The 18,728-nt window shown below is 42.2% G+C and overlaps 1 protein-coding gene across 8 annotated transcripts in view; it reads right to left on the reverse strand.

Annotated features, from left to right (window-relative positions):
- Window positions 1–2,342: 2,342 nt before the first annotated feature.
- Window positions 2,343–18,728, reverse strand: part of PDE1C (phosphodiesterase 1C) — a 518,030-nt gene continuing 501,644 nt past the window's right edge. For 3 of the 8 annotated variants that reach the window (XM_047694805.1, XM_047694806.1, XM_047694807.1), the window contains exon 19: window positions 2,346–2,955. In XM_047694805.1, coding sequence (XP_047550761.1) covers window positions 2,786–2,955 — 170 coding nt within the window. In that variant the 3' untranslated portion in view covers window positions 2,346–2,785. Of the gene's footprint in view, window positions 2,956–12,559; window positions 14,151–18,728 lie in introns of those variants that run through there. The other 5 variants (XM_047694811.1, XM_047694812.1, XM_047694810.1 and 2 more) reach the window with 3 other exon arrangements.

Raw genomic sequence — 18,728 nt, forward strand, 5'->3', positions numbered from 1 at the left:
GGAACCCGACTGAGAAGCTTGTTGTGTCATTCATCGTGACGAGATATTCAGGACTGAATCGTGCCACGCATAGGGAAAATCTAACTCTTTCCAAATGAATCCCAGAATCCTGGAGAAGAAAAAGGCGACTCATACAAGAAAGCCCTTTAAAAGCATCTTTTTATTTGCTATAAGAATATAATCTGGCATTTCTATACAATCCATCATGCAAAAAACATGGTAGGCATTTTACAAGCAAAGCAGAATCCCAATAGCTGTACATTTGTTCCATCCACATATTAGCCAAAGCTGAAAAACAGCATCTGGGAATAAACACATACAGAACGAGCCAACCTTTGTCCCTAGGATCATGGCTTCTAATGTCAAGAAGCACAGTGGAGAAAGCACAGTCACCTTGATGTCTCAATGCCTAAGACTGAAAGAAATGGGGGAGATTTGAGGAACATCACTGATGATGCACTGGGTTGCCAGGAGGCCGCTACCCGTGGGCAGTTTCCCTGTGTGCCTACATGGCTCTGCGAAGCAAGCATGGAGGCATCTGGAGACAAACAGGGAGGAATTACCTGCAGAGCTAACCTACTTGAGGCGGAAGAGCCCACAGAAGGATCCTTTTGCTCCAGCACCAAGCTGGGAATTAAGAATTGCAATTGCTTTCCTAACCAAAAGTCACAGTGATTTTTCTTTTGGTAGAGTAATTAAATTTCCCTGAAATACCATCGTCAAGCATGTTGTAAGTAAATTGCTCAGTAGCATGGTGGGCCCTAAACTCTGGAGCTGGCTCAGCTTGCATAACTGTGGTTTGGGGAAGGGAGCTGTGGCGAGAAGGGGAAGGAGAGCACACGAAACCCTTTAGAATCAGACCGCAGATGCTGGGACCGTCCGTGCACAGCTCTTTCTTTGCAGGCATGCCTGAGAGTCCTTTCCAGACGTGGAAGGCTCCTAGTCACATCGGTTGTGCTCCGGTCACTCACTGAGTTCAGCGATAACAATCCAAACCTATGTTATCCTCAGTCTTCACCACAAAAGGTCGTGGGTTTATGCCCACTTTCTAATTAAGCAAACTTAGGCTTTTAAAGATTATACCATTAGACCGAGGAAATGCAACTAGTTATAGACGGGACAGGACTGGCGATCAGGCCCGCTGGACAGCCAACCTAAAGTTTTCCACCGCACCAGAGCATTTCTGAAGGGATCAAAAGCTATTTCTGGCCTTGGACGTTTCCTTACCATTTTGTGTGATTTTAGTCCCAAAGTCAAAAGTCCAGGAGAGATTCAGAAGAGCTAAAAATGCCACAGTGAAGAGAGGTGAGTTATCGACTTCCATTCCAGCAAGACCTCTGAGAGCAACTGAGATCCCCAAGGGCCACAGCTATAGGGTCTGCTGGGAAACTGATCTGGAATTTAACTTAGAGGTATCTCCAACTTGTCCAATTAATGGACAAAAATCTGCAAGGAAGGGATTCAAATTAGGTTCAGGAATTTATACCCTCCTGCCCCAGGCCCACAAGACCAAAGGGACATCTCCTGGGGCAGATCTCAAACCTGGAGTCTCTGAGGCATGGGCATCCCATTGATTTCTAGCATCATCAACTGTAAGTGAAAGTAACAGATTAGAAGTAGAGCCAAAATGTGTCTCCTGAAAACTCTCACGTCTCTAAAGGTACAAAATGAGGCCACCGGGCATGAAGCATCCAATGACAACCAAAGCAAGAGTCTTTATTTTTGACTTGTATTTGCTTTGTGGAGCCTCAGTTCAGAATTCTCCATGAACTCAACTGTTCATCAGTCTTCTTATCCCTCTGATTGTTACATTCAGAAACAGAGCTTTTAATTTTAATGGGTTTACTTTGAAAGTTACATATTTGCCTGAATTTTAAATATTGTCATAGTCACCGTATTTAAGAAATGTACTTCTTTTTTTTTTTTTTTAAGATTTTATTTATTTATTTGACAGAGAGATCACAAGCAGGCAGAGAGGCAGGCAGAGAGAGAGGAGGAAGCAGGCTCCCTGCTGAGCAGAGAGCCCGATGCGGGGCTCGATCCCAGGACTCTGAGATCATGACCTGAGCCGAAGGCAGCGGCTTAACCCACTGAGCCACCCAGGCGCCCCAAGAAATGTACTTCTAAAAACATCTTTTCCTATTGTGTTTAAAATTGGAAAAGCTGTTTTTAAAAGTGAATTTTTTTAAAGATTTTATTTATTTATTTGACAGAGAGAGCTCACAAGTAGACAGAGAGGCAGGCAGAGGGTGGGGTGGGGGGAGCAGTCTCCCCTCTGAGCAGAGAGCCCCATGTGGGGCTCAATCCCAGGACCCTGGGATCATGACCTGAGCCGAAGGCAGAGGCTTTAACCGACTGAGCCACCCAGGCACCCCCAAAGTGCATTTCTTAAATACAATGATTATTATAACAATATTCTTACCGGGGCAAGTCCACTTCTAGGGATAAAAGAAGTGTCAGTGGAAGGAATTTTCTAAAGAGGATACATCATTTTAACTGGGGTCTGATTTAGACTTTGAAAGACCTATACAAATAAAAGCCATATGAGACTACCCTCTTACTGCTGGAGTCTGTGTTGACTCCCAGATCCAGTGATGGATGGGTCCATAACAAAATGACAAAGGGGAGAGTCACACATGGCCTTCACTTTGCCTTGCTGGAGTTGACTACAAAAGCACCAGCCCCTAAAGCCTCCAAGGGTCTTGGAAGCGTATCCCACTCTGGCTAGTGAGAGCCGACAGGCAGAGGAGTGGGCCTCTCCTTCACTCCCTCTCTTCCCCGTGACCTACTTTCTGTTCCAGTTATGGGAGATATTCTGAATCTTTTTCATTTTGATCCTCTGATCCAGCATCTTGTACCTCGCAGGATGGTCATCGGTTTTCTTTGGGACTGAAGGTGCGTAGGAGCTAGATGCGTAAGCAGGGCGTTTAAAATGGCGCAGAGGAGCCTTGATGACTGGCGGCCATGCAAAGGAAGACAGACAACCATTAGCCTCACTAATGACGTGGCACCACCTAAACACCATGGGCCATTGGCTCTCCCCAGACCTGTTTCCTTTCAAAGCAGGAAACAGACAAGTGGGACCCTCTCTGGGGCTCTCACTACAGAAAGATGAATAAACACATTCTCACCTCGGTCATTTACTTAAAATAAAGAAAGACAAATTCCTAGAGAGAGACAACGAGGATGCTGGAAGATGAATGTTTTCTGACAATGAGTGGATGGAGTGAAGGAAGTGAAAGGGAACAGTGGGATCACTTTTGGGAATAGCAAAGCAAACAGGTGAGCAGAGCCATAGGACGGACCAGCATTTAGCACCAGATGTGAGCTTTTAGGGCTGCAAAGTGGCACATGATCCAGAAGTGATTAAAAAAAAAAAAAAAAAAAGACAGTACTGAGAAGTATTTGCCAAACACATATATAAAAGTCTTGTCTCCAAAATATTTTTTAAAACTCTTAAAATTCAGTAAAGAGAAATCAACAACCCAATTTACAAAGGAGCAAACGATCTGAACCGACTCCTCGCTGAGGAAGAGATGCACATGGCCAGAAAGCCACAGCTGCAGATTAAAACAGCAATGATATACACGACACACCTATTGGGACAGATAAAATCCAAACCAGAGTGGGTGACACCCGTCACTGGGGACAACAAGGAGCGGCATGACTCCCATCCTCGCTGGAGGGGTTGTAAAGTATTACAGTCACTTTGGAAGGCACTTTGACAGTCTCTTAGGAAGCCAGTCATGGTTTTACCACACGATCCAACAGTTATGCTGCTAGGTATTTACCCAGCTGATTTGAAAACTGATGTCCGCATAAAAACCTGTACACGAGTTTTATAGAAGTTTATTCCTAATTGCCCAAAACCGTAAGCCAGGAATTCCTTCAATAGTTAATTGCATAAACACATTGTAGAACATCTATACAATGGGATATTATTCAGTGATAAAAAGAAACAAGCAGTCAAGCCACATAAAGACATAAAGTGTTAACTGATCCCTCTTCCCTGTGCCCCTTGTGCTCTGCCCCCCACCACTGGCACCCCCTCTTCCCCTTCTTGGTCCTCCTGGAGAGCATTGTCAGTGAGACAGTGTAAGAATGAATAAAGGGAAAACCAGGTTAAATGATCATCGCAAACTGATGAGGTAGAGTAATTAGGTAAAAGGTATGAAGGACAGAGCTGGTGCTGAGTCATTTCCTCAAACACTTGTTTGAGTTGAAGTGATTCTAACAACACAGGGTGGGCAAAGAAAGGTAATACACAGGTGGGTCAGCTTGAAGGGCTCAGACTGGGGGACAGATCCATGATACAAAAGGTTACCCTTGTGAAAACCAGTTCCACAACTCTCTTCCAATATGGTCAAGCAAAAGATCAGAAACAACTTAAATGTACAAGCAGAGGGGTTGGTTAAGTTCTGGTACATTCTTAAAATACACTACTGCGATACTACAGAAAAGCCATATAGATTTCTGTTAATAAAAATAGATGTTCATGTAATCCTGTTAAATCAAAAAGGCAATAAATATAATCTAATCTCATTACAGCATGTATCAATATGAGCATAAGAAAATCCAGAAGGTCATAGTTATATCATAGCAGTGGTTATCTGAGGAGTTTAAACATGGTTTTTGGTTGGTTGTTTCCATTTTCTAATTTTTCTATGTGGATCAGGTTTTGCTGATGCGACTTCTGAAAAAAAAATACTGCTAAAAATTTCTTCCATAGAATCATACATCAGAGCTATTCTGCAAGATCGTATATAACAAAAAGCCAGCAAACCTGAGGTCACTTGGAGCTTTAGTATGAGACGTCTCAGAGAGCTCAGAGCTGACTAGACTTTTTCCCTGTCTGTAGACTAATGGTCATTCGTTGACTTCTTAGAGCACTTAGGTGTTGCTGACAGAACAGTGAAGAAAACAGACCAAAATCCCTGCCGTCCTGGGACTTCCATTCTAGTGACCCCCCCACTGAGACTTGTCACTTCGCTTACAGAAGAAAAAACTGTTCAGGTCGAATAAGGGACACTATTACTACCGTAACATCCACACCAACTTTGCCTTCTCAGTTAGGCTAACTCGTAGTAAAGACGAGCAGCAAATGGTCTGATAGTGACATAATATGAAGAAGAAAAGAGAGGTGTTTTGTTTTGTTTTGTTTTGTTTTTAAAGACCTCAGAGCACTTAATTCTGAGTTTTACGGTAAACAGCACAAAACACTCTAGGAACAAGTAGAAAAACAGCCCTGTTACCTTGGATAATGGGGTAGAAACGAGAGACTTCAGAGTAAAAGCTGCTTGTTGCAAACGTCTGGGCTAGCTGATTTACTGCTCTTCAAGTCACAGTCCCTCTCCATATTCATTCTATTTTTGCTACTCAGCATGAACCCAGCCAAAGCATTATTGAATTTCTCACTTCTCAGCATGAAGGAGCAGTTACCGTTTGCTGGCATTCTGATTGTCTGAACAAAAACTCCCCTTGCCACCAGTCACTGCAAATAGAGTTGAACCTGCTGATAGAGATCGGCTTCCCACCAAGATTGTGGAAATACTTATATGCCTGCTGTCGCCCTTACTCAAAATGTTGGAAAAAAAGAAAAATTCAAACAGTGCTGTTTTATAGGCATTGATTGCCTTTCTCGTCTGCAGGGGAATGTGATTTGATGACAGAGCAAAACGGGAGAACCGGGGATAAGGACACCATCTTGAATTTAGTGGAGACCTTTGTTCTGGGGCGCTGGCCTGGCCTCCTAGGGCTCTTTCATTTGTCTACTGGCTATTCCCAAGATACTGGAAGAGGATCTGATCCTTCTGCTTTCAACGGCTACACAGGTCCCACACCTGAACCCAAGCAGTAGTGTTAAAATCCACCTCTCCTTCTCTGGGGGTAGAGAAGAAGAACCAAACTGGGCATAGAATCCCGTCTCTCCATATGATTGATTATTAGCAAGTTAGACCATTTTTTTTTTAATCTTGGGGACATATTCACAAAATCTGCTCTCATCTCGTAAAGCAATTTACTTGCTGGAAATGGTCTAATTAGCTAATGAGGATTTGACAAAGGTACATATCATTGCACAGATCCTGGATTTGGGAGTCATTATCTATATTACTTTCAAATGTACTTAGGAAAAGAAAAGTGCAAGACAAAAATCGATACATCACCATCCTTTATTTCACAATTACATACAGTATTTGTTTTTCATAAAAGCAATGCTCTTTGAGGAGTTTTAATCCCCATTTGTTTAAACCACCTTTCTCGTGAACACCACAGTTCTCCCAAAAGTGTGTATGATCTTCTCCCTTTCCTCGGCCACCGCCAACCTATCTGTTTTTCCCTCTCCGCCTCTTTGAGAGGTCTTTGAGACCATTTTGCTTGATGGTTACTTTTCTTGTGGTGTGGGAGACGAGTGTATCGAATTATTCTTCAGAAAATAGATTGAGATTAGTCCTAAATCAAATTAATATAGTTGATAGTTCAGGTATTGCGATGTAAAAGAGGGTTTTTAAAGCGTTTTGTTTCTCAAAATACCCTTCAATAAAGTTGTGAGTGTGATAGGTATTGTTGGGGGACAAGGAGGTTCCTTAGTCAAAACTTACTGGGTTTAAACTACTATCTTCATGGCAGGACCTCTCAGACACCTAAATAGTGGGGATGTGTGTTAGGAATCCTGGAAAGAAGCCAACAGCATGTGGTTTTTCTCCATTTTATTAGCTTAGGGAACTTCTTTACAGGGACACCTCACAGTGTCCAGCAGAAAAGACTAGCCTAATTCCTCATCCTTATCTTACGGTGTCATATCACATACTATCCGAAATCCTTACTTCAGCACACCTTGTTGTTTTGTACTAAGTGAAAGCAGGCTGCACAGAACTATCGCCAGTCCTCACCTACTGTCTGTCCTGCCTAGTCTCCGTGAGGTTAGTAACAATCTGTGTGAGGATCTGTCTCTGTTCCTTCCATCCTCTCTGACTTCACGGGAATCTTCCCCAATCTCTCATGCGGCAGTGGCAACTCCGTGTGGAGAATTTCTGAATCTCTGTTGCAGAACCCTACCTCTGAGAGCAGCAACTTGGTCTGCTCTTAACTTCTGAATAAATTCGAATATTAGCACCTTCTTAAAATAAGAAGTGTTGGACATACGTTTTCTGCCCTTTCAAAGATAATATCATGATACCACCTTTGGGGGAAGAAAACATTTCCATTCTAGACTTTTTCTACCCGCATTCACACACACACACACACACACACACACACACACACACACACACACACTAAAAAGTAATCATTTGTTGCCTCTGAAATGTTGTTTTACATGAGGAATAAAATCCCACTGCCATACATTTCATTTCTCAAAGCAGGTCTACTTGCAGTATCTGCCTGATGGAAAGTTCTTATAAAAAAATGCACAAAAATCATTCACGAGTTTTGAATTGCAAGGGATTGGAATGCTAACATCAGCTCCATCAAGGACGGAATGATGAAAGAACCAAACTTGTCATTTTCGTGTTGGGATTCACTGCGGTAAGATAGTTATGACATCAGACAACACATTTACTAGGCACAATGCTAAGAATTTAATGTGAATCTTCTCTACAATCCTATGAAGCAAGTGCTGTTATCACCCCTTTTGGGGCAAGGAAAACTGGGGCTTAGAGAACTTAAGGAACGCGCCAAAGTCTACACAACTGATATGCAGGAAGTCTGGATTCTGGATTCACGTCCAAGCGGCTCAACTTCAGAGCTTTCACCCGATACTTAAAGCAACTTTGCACTGAAGTTCAGAGTAAGTTTTAATAATTACCACAGTAAGTTATGAGAGTCCAAATTGTACCTCATTTCTACTTTCAGTGTTTGAGTATATAATCTGTGTAATATACAGGATTCTTGAACATGCTCGTTAGTAGCTACAGTCACACTTCCCCCCAAAGCAAAAGCAAATCATCTCCCCCAACAGACACACACTTAATATAATTTGTGGTCATAGTTCAGGAAGGAATTATATAAAGGTCTCTTAAGTAACTGCTTTTATCTCTCCCTTCACTTAGGCCAGGTTGGAATGTTAACAGGAATTCCAAAAGTCACACTGTTGATGAACAATCAAGCCAAGCAGAGCTCCAGGATCTTGGGTGAGTGCTTAACTGGGTGGTCCTTACCCCGGCTGCATGTGAGAACCACCTAGGGAGCTTTTAAAAATCCCAATACTCAGGTCGTACCCCAGATCAATGAATGCAGAATCTATGCGGGTTTGTCTGAGACCTCAGGAGTTTTTAAAGCTCTTCAGATAATCTCACTGTGTGTGAGGTTGAGAGCTACTGTTTTGGTCTCTCCAAATGTCTCCTTCCTTATCTTCACAAAGGAAACAATAGTACCAATGTTTTGCACACACTGAAAGTGTTGTGGAAACTGTGGAGAGCAAGCTAATGTTGCTGCTGTAGTTTGATCACAACAAACTGCCTGGGGTGGGGAGAAGTCTTACATGAATCTGTTAAGGTTACGTGTGGTCTTCACAATTATGCTCTCCCCCAGCCCCTCCTGCCCACCACATTTTGTTCTTCTTGTCGGGTCTACCATGAAGACAAAAGCTCTGAGGAATGAAAAGGCATTCTTTTGTTGGAGAAAGCAACTTTGGTGCTATCATTTGAGGATTGTAAGACCCGTACCAAGAACAGCCAACCCTGAGATGAGCCACTGTTTTCTAAATAAATCTCACTTGTGGGAAAGGAAAAAATAAGACCAAATAGCACGTTCCTGATGTCTGACTGAGGAGTAAGATAAGAGTGAGACCTTTGCAGGCGGAAATCTAGTTTTAAAGCCTGCTTCTACCATTCCTGTTTTTTGTTTGTTTTTTTTTCCTGGGCAGGTCACTTCACCTGTAAGCTCCACATTTTCTCCTCTGTAGCCCAGGTGTACCAGTGCTGTCTATCTTGCAGGACTGCTGGGACGACTCAGCCAGACTGGGTGTGTCAAGGATTTCCTACAGTGTCTGGCATAAAGAATGTCTTCAGTCCATGATGAATTCTCTTAAGACCATCGTAGTAATAGTGATCATGTCCATGGGTAACTCCCGGTGGATAAAGTGGGACTAAACCCTGAACAGACAGATGCCAGAAGACTTCTAGGACAGGCACTGACATTTCTTGCAGGACTGATTTTGGGTTGTGAGTTAAGGTGTTGCTCAGTTTGAGATAATCTGCCTGATGTTTCTCTATGTCTCTGGATTTGTCTCTCTTCTGGACGCTTTCTAGCTTCTTTCTGGATATCTTTTCAGATTATCTGGAATTCCAAACCAGGCTTATGTCTGATTCTGACCAGATCAGCCACATTAGCTAATTTGGCATGAATTAGTGACATTTTGAAGGTGAGCTCATGAGAAAACACAAAATCAGCCAAAAGTCTCCATTCAATGTTAGCATCAGCTTCACAGAGGACTGAATCAGGAAGGGTTCATCGCATTCCCAAGGCAGAAGCATTCCCTCTAAACCTCTAGCATTTGGCTAAATTGGCTTTCCAAGCTGGTCTTTTCCTTAAGGGGTGAGTGGAAGATACTAATTTGTTTCAACAGAAAAACAGACTTGGTTCTTGTTCATTATCTAGGCTTCCCAAGAGATGCTTTAAAAAATGGAAGTGAAACATACAACCTTTTAGAAACCCAAGGCTCTGCTGTATAAGGAGACCAGCAGTAGGGTCTCTGTCCTCTATAGTTTTCGGTGTTTTTACATCCCTGATTGCATCCGCCCCCATCCTTGGAAGGGGCCAGAATCAGTTCTGTCTCTACCCCTCTATGCTGCGGGCACATGATTTCAGTTTCCCACTTAGAAAACAGAGCTGAGAGGGCGCCTGGGTGGCTCAGTGGGTTAAGCTGCTGCCTTCAGCTCAGGTCATGATCTCAGGGTCCTGGGATCGAGTCCCGCATCGGGCTCTCTGCTCAGCAGGGAGCCTGTTTCCCTCTCTCTCTCTCTCTCTGCCTGCCTCTCTGTCTACTTGTGATCTCTGTCAAATAAATAAATAAAATCTTAAAAAAAAAAAAAGAAAAGAAAACAGAGCTGAGAAGTCTCACCACAGAGAGCTATGATGAGAAGGAAAGGAATCACGCATGTGGAGCCGTCATCATAGTACAGGCACGTAGTGGGTGCTGCCTTGCTCTTGCTTTCCATCCCTTCCTGGAAGGTTTGCAATTGCCAAGAAAATTCAGCAGCGACACACTTTCCCAGTTAGGGAATTCATCTGTCTCCTCAAGACACAAACAGCATTATACTGAGGCCACACAGCTCGGTGTCTCTTCCTTTTGTAGCAACACAATTTAGCAACATTAACCCAGCCAGAAAATCACTCATATACTAGGCACATTAGATGTACTGTTGTCTACTCTTAAACTCTTCAAGGTGTATTTTATATTAAAACAACAATAATGATGGGCACGTGGGTGGTTCAGTCAGTTGAGCACCTGCCTTCAGATCAGGTCATGATCCTGGGTCCTGGGATCGAGCCCCAAGTCAGCATCAGGCTCCCTGCTCAGTGGGGAGTCTGTGTCTCCCTCTCCCCTCCCCCACTCAGGTTCTCTCTCGCTTGCTCTGCTCTCTCTCTCCTTGACAAATAAATAAAAAACATTTAAAAAAAAAACTACAATAATGAAATCCATCATCTATATTTTAAAAGATGCTTGGCTCTCTAAGGATTTCACCTCAAAAATGAGAATGCTAAATAATCCACTGGTTCCATATTTTCTTTCTTTTTTTTTTAAAGTTTTTATTTATTTATTTGATAGAGAAAGCACAAACGGGGGGGAGGGGCAGGGGGAGAGGGAAAAGCAGAGTCCCCGCTGAGCAGGGAGCCTGATGCAGGGCTCAATCCCAGGACCCTGGGATCATGACCTGAAGCGAAGGCAAACGCTTAACCGACTGAGCCACCCAGGCACCCCTGGTTCCATATTTTCACTTCACAGAGCAATGAGCACAAAAACTGAGAGGCTACCTAGAAGGAGCTGAGATGACACTGCATGAACCAAACCACTACCTAAGATAGACAGATGACCCCGTCAGCATTTCCAGGCCCCCAGAGGAACCTATGTCCATAGGGAAAAGATAAACCACATGGTTTGTTGCCCTTCATCCAGCCCGAAGCTGTTTGCTTCCACCTGCAGCTCTCAACCTTGGCTGCACCTCAGATCACCTGGAAAGCTTTAAAGTTTACTGACTCCTGCCCCCAGGAGTCTCTGAAGCAATCCAGTATTTTAAGATGGAACCCAAGCATCGGTATGTTGGTCATGTCCAGTGACTCTAACGTGTACCCAGGTAGAGAAATACTGGCTTGAGTGCCAAGTTGGTTTTGAGATTAAGTCAACTTACACTTTGGTATTGAGGGATGCCTGGGGCAGCTGGCAAGATCTTATCATTACCTGCAGGAGCTTCCAACCCTTGGCCATGTGCTAAGATCTGTGACAAGAATTGAACCCATGAGGGATGTCTGGGTGGCTTGTGCATTCATTTCAGGTCATGATCCCAGGACCCTAGGGTCAAGTCCTCCATCAGGCTCCTTGCTCAGCCGGGAGCCTGCTTCTCTGCCTGCCACTCCCCCTGCTTGTGCACTCTTTCTCTTTCTCTCTGACAAATAAATAAATAAAAATATTGAAAAAAAGAATTGAACAGGTGGTATGGTATTATTACAAGAGAAGCATGGGTTGGGACAGCACATCACTGGGTTAAGCTATTACTAGCTGTAAGATTCTAAGGAGATAAACTATCCTGGAACTCAGTTTTTTTGTTTTTGTTTTTTCTCTGTAAAATGGGAAGAATATGCATGGCGCTGTGAGGATTTTAAAGGGGATATAAATGAGATCATGTGTATATAATGTAAATGAGATCATGTATATACAATACCTTGTAAACTTGTGGACTGCCAGGATGTCGTAGGTACGTGGTATGTGGCAACCATTATCCCATAGCACAGCGGTGAATGATCCTCACTGAGGGCCTTTTAATGGTGCCCTCCATGATGGATTTCTTATTCTAGAGTAGAAAAGTCATATAATTCTCCACACAACTGGCTAACACTACCTGGAAGACCTTACCAAACAATGAAGAGGTTAACTTAATAAATTTATTTGTGAGCACTTGGCAGAGAACACGTCATTCTGATTCACGGAAAACTAATCATCCAAAATGTGCATGTATATATGGACATATATATCCGCTACCCGAGGAAATCACTTTGCTGGAACTAATTGTCATTCGAAGCAAAGCAAAAACATCTAGCCCACATTCTAAACTATTTATACAATGTACAAATATGGATGTTCATGCAATCACGATGGACAAAGCCTAACCATGAATGTGAATGAGTGCTGGAAATCCTGGCTGGGACGGGAAGTGTGACTTAGATAACCAACCAGGATGAAAGAAGTTTCAGTCCCTATATTCTAATCTTGATGCAATTGGGAAAATAACAAGGGCACTTTTGATTCTTAGGAATCTTTGCATTTATTATGCTGAAGCATAAACATTCTTCAAGTCACCTTCATTGGCAGCTCTTCTTAAATCAAGGACACCTGTTTTTCTTCAATGCTTCTTTATGCTTTACCCCACAGATAATCAATCCTAGCTACATACCAGGGTATTAGGCACACTTGCATTCCCAGAACCTACTCACAGAACTGGTAACAGTTGATGCTAAGAAATATTTAATGAATGAGTGAACTACTCTGTGTCACATTTGGTAACCTTCATAAACCTCCCGCTTACCAAAGAATAAATGAGTCACTTAGAATAACCACCAACTGGCAAAGTTGATCGGCATCTACAGACCCTGATTGTTCCTTCTTGCCTCCACAATGTCTTGATACCCAGATTTGCTGCCCAGGGTTGCTCCAGGAAGGGAGTCAGCAAGTTCCTTCCCTTTAAGTCTCCAGTCTGAAGCCCGAACACTCCTGCGTTAGACAAACACTACAACCTCGGCTGGTTTCTAGAGGTCTTCCTAGAGTCTGGAGAGGCACTGAGGCAGGGTGTTCGAACCACTTTCCCTCTGACAAAGAGGTGAAAGAGGAGGAACAATTAAGTAGGCTGGAGAACAAGCTCTCTTCTTAGACAATGGCTGGCGATTCAATGCCCTGAGACCTGACCATTTAATGATTAATTGTTCCATTTGATAAATGACTATTTTAATTAATCAAACAAAGAACGAGAAAGTCCTCTCTCAAGGACGGATCATCTTCAGTTTAGCTCTTTCTCTTTGTTTGCCCCAGCAGACCCAATGTATGTGAGGCATGCTGTTTCAAACGAGAAAAATACCTTGGAGAAAAACTAAGTCTTCTCCTTAAGCTTTTTCCGTCCATGTGTGCAGTTGTCCACATAGGCATATGAAATGGGTAGTGTGAGGCTCAGTCAGGAACTCTGCCCTTTGTTCATACCTGCAAGGACCTATCCTAGAAAAAGCCTGAAAAGCTAAATTTCACCAGGTTTCTGAAGCTCTGAAGTGCTAAATCAATACGCCACAAATGAGTTTTGATACAATCTACAGAAAGAATGACAATGGCCATCCCTCAAACTGAACTCAAGATAAAAGAATTACAAAGAGAGCACTCAATGGAATCTTCACTTAAAAGACAGCGCAGGATCCCTCTGCACCCACGGCTGCACCTGAAAAATTAGTGCAGGGGTAATTGGTCTAATCCCCGGGCAGAGTAAGGAAGGTGCTTACAGTACGGACTATTTGACATCAGTCTTTACCCAGGAGCAATGAAACTCAAGCAAAAAGCATGGGCTTGCCTTGCCTTGCTGCCTGCTAACTTCCGGCAAGCTGCTTACCAATTAGGCTCCAGTTCCCTAATTTGTGAAATGGAGATAAGGTACCTTCCTTAGAGAGTTGTCATGAGGATTAAATAAGGTAATGCATGTTAAGAATCCAGCATTATCCCTGATAGTTAATAGATGTGCAATACAAATCAAAGTACTTATTGTTAAAAACCTGTATTAGGGAGATCGGAGGTTACTTTTTGAAGTTTACCACTCATTACTTATAATACACATAATACTTGGTCTTGGTTTAATAATAATAATAAAAAAATCATAAGCTTCCTAAAATGTCTTCAGACCTCAGAGCTGGTCAGTTCTCTTCTGAGGAAGCCTCTGGATGGACGTTTTATCCGTAGTCCCCTAGAATAGGACACACGACAATGTCATTGCAAGCCAGCTGGCATCTCTACACGCAAACTCTTTCTACGTCAGGCATGGAGATCAGAAGCAGAGCTGCATCTACGCCAACACTAGGGTGCATGCCAGCAGCCACACGCACACAGGAGCCATCAGCTATCTGCTTCAGCAAAGGTGATGGTACTATACCTTTCCGTCTAAGGATCGCTTCCAGAAAGTGACGTGACTGAGGCGCCCTGGGGAATCTGCTCAGAAGTCAGTCACTGACTAGGCTCCATCGTTAGCGGTCATGACTGTGAGTAGTGCTGAAGCTCTGGGCCACTCCTCCAGTGAGAGCCGACATTTCCTCAGCTCTCCACCATTTCCAGCCCACCCATGGAGTGTGATTGGGTTCACAGACCTCATAGGGCATAGTGGAAGGTTGTTCTAGAAAAAAGTCAGCTGCAGGTGCTATTACTTTACTACATGAGAGTCACTTTGCTATAGATATGCAACGGATCAAGATGCTGTCCCCAGGAGAGTTTCCCAGTTGCTGGAGTTTTAGGACGACCCCTTTAATAATTTCGGAAGCCACACAAGCAGTTCCTTAATGAAATGGTCTCTGGTGGCTTCTGGATTGAAGCATGTTACCAGCGGGCTTTCTTCATATCTGAATCCTCATATACCAACACCCATCTCTCCCAATATGTTAGAAAGGGAAAACCTTAAATTTCTCCGAAATATATGTGAAATCACATTTATGTGGATGAAACTAAACAAAACTGTCTTAGGACACAGCGATAGGTTTGTCACTTAAAATTCTTAATACATAATATTTTAAGCATATAGAAAAGTATGGATAATAATAATGTCAAGTTCTCATGTATTTTTTTTATTTTTTATTTTTTATTTTATAAACATATATTTTTATCCCCAGGGGTACAGGTCTGCGAATCGCCAGGTTTACACACTTCACAGCACTCACCATAGCACATACCCTCCCCAATATCCATAACCCCACCCCCCTCTCCCAACCCCCTCCCCCCATCAACCCTCAGTTTGTTTTGTGAGATTAAGAGTCACTTATGGTTTCTCTTCCTCCCAATCCCATCTTGTTTCATTTATTCTTCTCCTACCCCCTCAACCCCCCATGTTGCATCTCCTCTCCCTCATATCAGGGAGATCATATGATAGTTGTCTTTCTCCGATTGACTTATTTCGCTAAGCATGATACCCTCTAGTTCCATCCACGTCGTCGCAAATGGCAAGATTTCATTTCTTTTGATGGCTGCATAGTTTTCCATTGTATATATATACCACATCTTCTTTATCCATTCATCTGTTGATGGACATCTAGGTTCTTTCCATAGTTTGGCTATTGTAGACATTGCTGCTATAAACATTCGGGTGCACGTGCCCCTTCGGATCACTACGTTTGTATCTTTAGGGTAAATACCCAGCAGTGCAATTGCTGGGTCATAGGGTAGTTTTATTTTCAACATTTTGAGGAACCTCCATGCTGTTTTCCAGAGTGGTTGCACCAGCTTGCATTCCCACCAACAGTGTAGGAGGGTTCCCCTTTCTCCGCATCCTCGCCAGCATCTGTCATTTCCTGGCTTGTTAATTTTAGCCATTCTGACTGGTGTGAGGTGATATCTCATGGTGGTTTTGATTTGTATTTCCCTGATGCCGAGTGATATGGAACACTTTTTCATGTGTCTGTTGGCCATCTGGATGTCTTCTTTGCAGAAATGTCTGTTCATGTCTTCTGCCCATTTCTTGATTGGATTATTTGTTCTTTGGGTGTTGAGTTTGCTAAGTTCTTTATAGATTTTGGACACTAGCCCTTTATCTGATATGTCATTTGCAAATATCTTCTCCCATTCTGTCAGTTGTCTTTTGGTTTTTTTAACTGTTTCCTTTGCTGTGCAAAAGCTTTTGATCTTGATAAAATCCCAATAGTTCATTTTTGCCCTTGCTTCCCTTGCCTTTGGTGATGTTCCTAGGAAGATGTTGCTGCGGCTGACATCGAAGAGGTTGCTGCCTGTGTTCTCCTCGAGGATTTTGATGGATTCCTTTTTCACATTGAGATCCTTCATCCATTTTGAGTCTATTTTCGTGTGTGGTGTAAGGAAATGATCCAATTTCATTTTTCTGCATGTGGCTGTCCAATTTTCCCAACACCATTTATTGAAGAGGCTGTCTTTTTTCCATTGGACATTCTTTCCTGCTTTGTTGAAGATGAGTTGACCATAGAGTTGAGGGTCTATTTCTGGGCTCTCTATTCTGTTCCATTGATCTATGTGTCTGTTTTTGTGCCAGTACCATGCAGTCTTGATGATGACAGCTTTGTAATAGAGCTTGAAGTCCGGAATTGTGATGCCACCAACTTTGGCTTTCTTTTTCAATATTCCTTTGGCTATTCGAGGTCTTTTCTGGTTCTATAAAATTTTAGGATTATTTGTTCCATTTCTTTGAAAAAAATGGATGGTACTTTGATAGGAATTGCATTAAATGTGTAGATTGCTTTAGGTAGCATAGACATTTTCACAATATTTATTCTTCCAATCCAGGAGCATGGAACATTTTTCCACTTCTTTGTGTCTTCCTCAATTTCTTTCATGAGTACTTTATAGTTTTCTGTGTATAGATTCTTAGTCTCTTTGGTTAGGTTTATTTCTAGGTATCTTATAGTTATGGGTGTAATTGTAAATGGGATGGACTCCTTAATTTCTCTTTCTTCTGTCTTGTTGTTGGTGTAGAGAAATGCAACAGATTTCTGTGCATTGATTTTATATCCTGACACTTTACTGAATTCCTGTACAAGTTCTAGCAGTTTTGGAGTGGAGTCTTTTGGGTTTTCCACATAGAGTATCATATCATCTGCGAAGAGTGATAGTTTGACTTCTTCTTTGCCGATTTGGATGCCTTTAATTTCCTTTTGTTGTCTGATTGCTGAGGCTAGGACTTCTAGTACTATGTTGAATAGCAGTGGTGATAACGGACATCCCTGCCGTGTTCCTGACCTTAGCGGAAAAGCTTTCAGTTTTTCTCCATTGAGAATGATATTTGCGGTGGGTTTTTCATAGATGGCTTTGATAATATTGAGGTATGTGCCGTCTATCCCTACACTTTGAAGAGTTTTGATCAGGAAGGGATGCTGTACTTTGTCAAATGCTTTTTCAGCATCTATGGAGAGTATCATATGGTTCTTGTTCTTTCTTTTATTAATGTGTTGTATCACATTGATTTGCGCATGTTGAACCAACCTTGCAGCCCTGGAATAAATCCCACTTGGTCGTGGTGAATAATCCTTTTAATGTACTGTTGAATCCTATTGGCTAGTATTTTGGCGAGAATTTTTGCATCTGTGTTCATCAAGGATATTGGTCTGTAGTTCTCTTTTTTGATGGGATCCTTGTCTGGTTTTGGGATCAAGGTGATGCTGGCCTCATAAAATGAGTTTGGAAGTTTTCCTTCTATTTCTATTTTTTGGAACAGTTTCAGGAGAATAGGAATTAGTTCTTCTTTAAATGTTTGGTAGAATTCCCCGGGGAAGCCGTCTGGCCCTGGGCTTTTGTTTGTTTGGAGATTTTTGATGCCTGTTTCAATCTCCTTACTGGTTATGGGTCTGTTCAGGCTTTCTATTTCTTCCTGGTTCAGTTGTGATAGTTTATATGTCTCTAAGAATGCATCCATTTCTTCCAGATTGTCAAATTTGTTGGCGTAGAGTTGCTCCTAGTATGTTCTTATAATTGTCTGTATTTCTTTGGTGTTAGCTGTGATCTCTCCTCTTTCATTCATGATTTTATTTATTTGGGTCCTTTCTCTTTTCTTTTTGATAAGTCTGGCCAGGGGTTTATCAATCTTATTAATTCTTTCAAAGAACCAGCTCCTAGTTTCGTTGATTTGTTCTATTGTTTTTTTTGGTTTCTATTTCATTGATTTCTGCTCTGATCTTTATGATTTCTCTTCTCCTGCTGGGTTTAGGGTTTCTTTCTTGTTCTTTCTCCAGCATCTTTAGGTGTAGGGTTAGGTTGTGTACCTGAGACCTTTCTTGTTTCTTGAGAAAGGCTTGTACCGCTATATATTTTCCTCTCAGGACTGCCTTTGTTGTGTCCCACAGATTCTGAACCCTTGTGTTTTCATTATCATTTGTTTCCATGAATTTTTTCAATTCTTCTTTAATTTCCTGGTTGACCCATTCATTCTTTAGAAGGATGCTGTTTAGTCTCCATGTATTTGGGTTCTTTCCAAATTTCCTCTTGTGATTGAGTTCTAGCTTCAGAGCATTGTGGTCTGAAAATATGCAGGGAATGATCCCAATCTTTTGATACTGGTTGAGACTTGATTTAGGACCAAGAATGTGATCTATTCTGGAGAATGTTCCATGTGCACTAGAGAAGAATGTGTATTCTGTTGCTTTGGGATGAAAAGTTCTGAATATATCTGTGATGTCCATCTGGTCCAGTGTGTCATTTAAGGCCTTGATTTCCTTGTTGATCTTTTGCTTGGATGATCTGTCCATTTCAGTGAGGGGAGTGTTAAAATCCCCTACTATTATTGTATTCTTGTCGATGTGTTTCTTTGATTTTGTTATTA

Source organism: Lutra lutra, chromosome 11 (assembly GCF_902655055.1).
Source record: "Lutra lutra chromosome 11, mLutLut1.2, whole genome shotgun sequence".
NCBI classification, from domain to species: domain Eukaryota; kingdom Metazoa; phylum Chordata; class Mammalia; order Carnivora; family Mustelidae; genus Lutra; species Lutra lutra.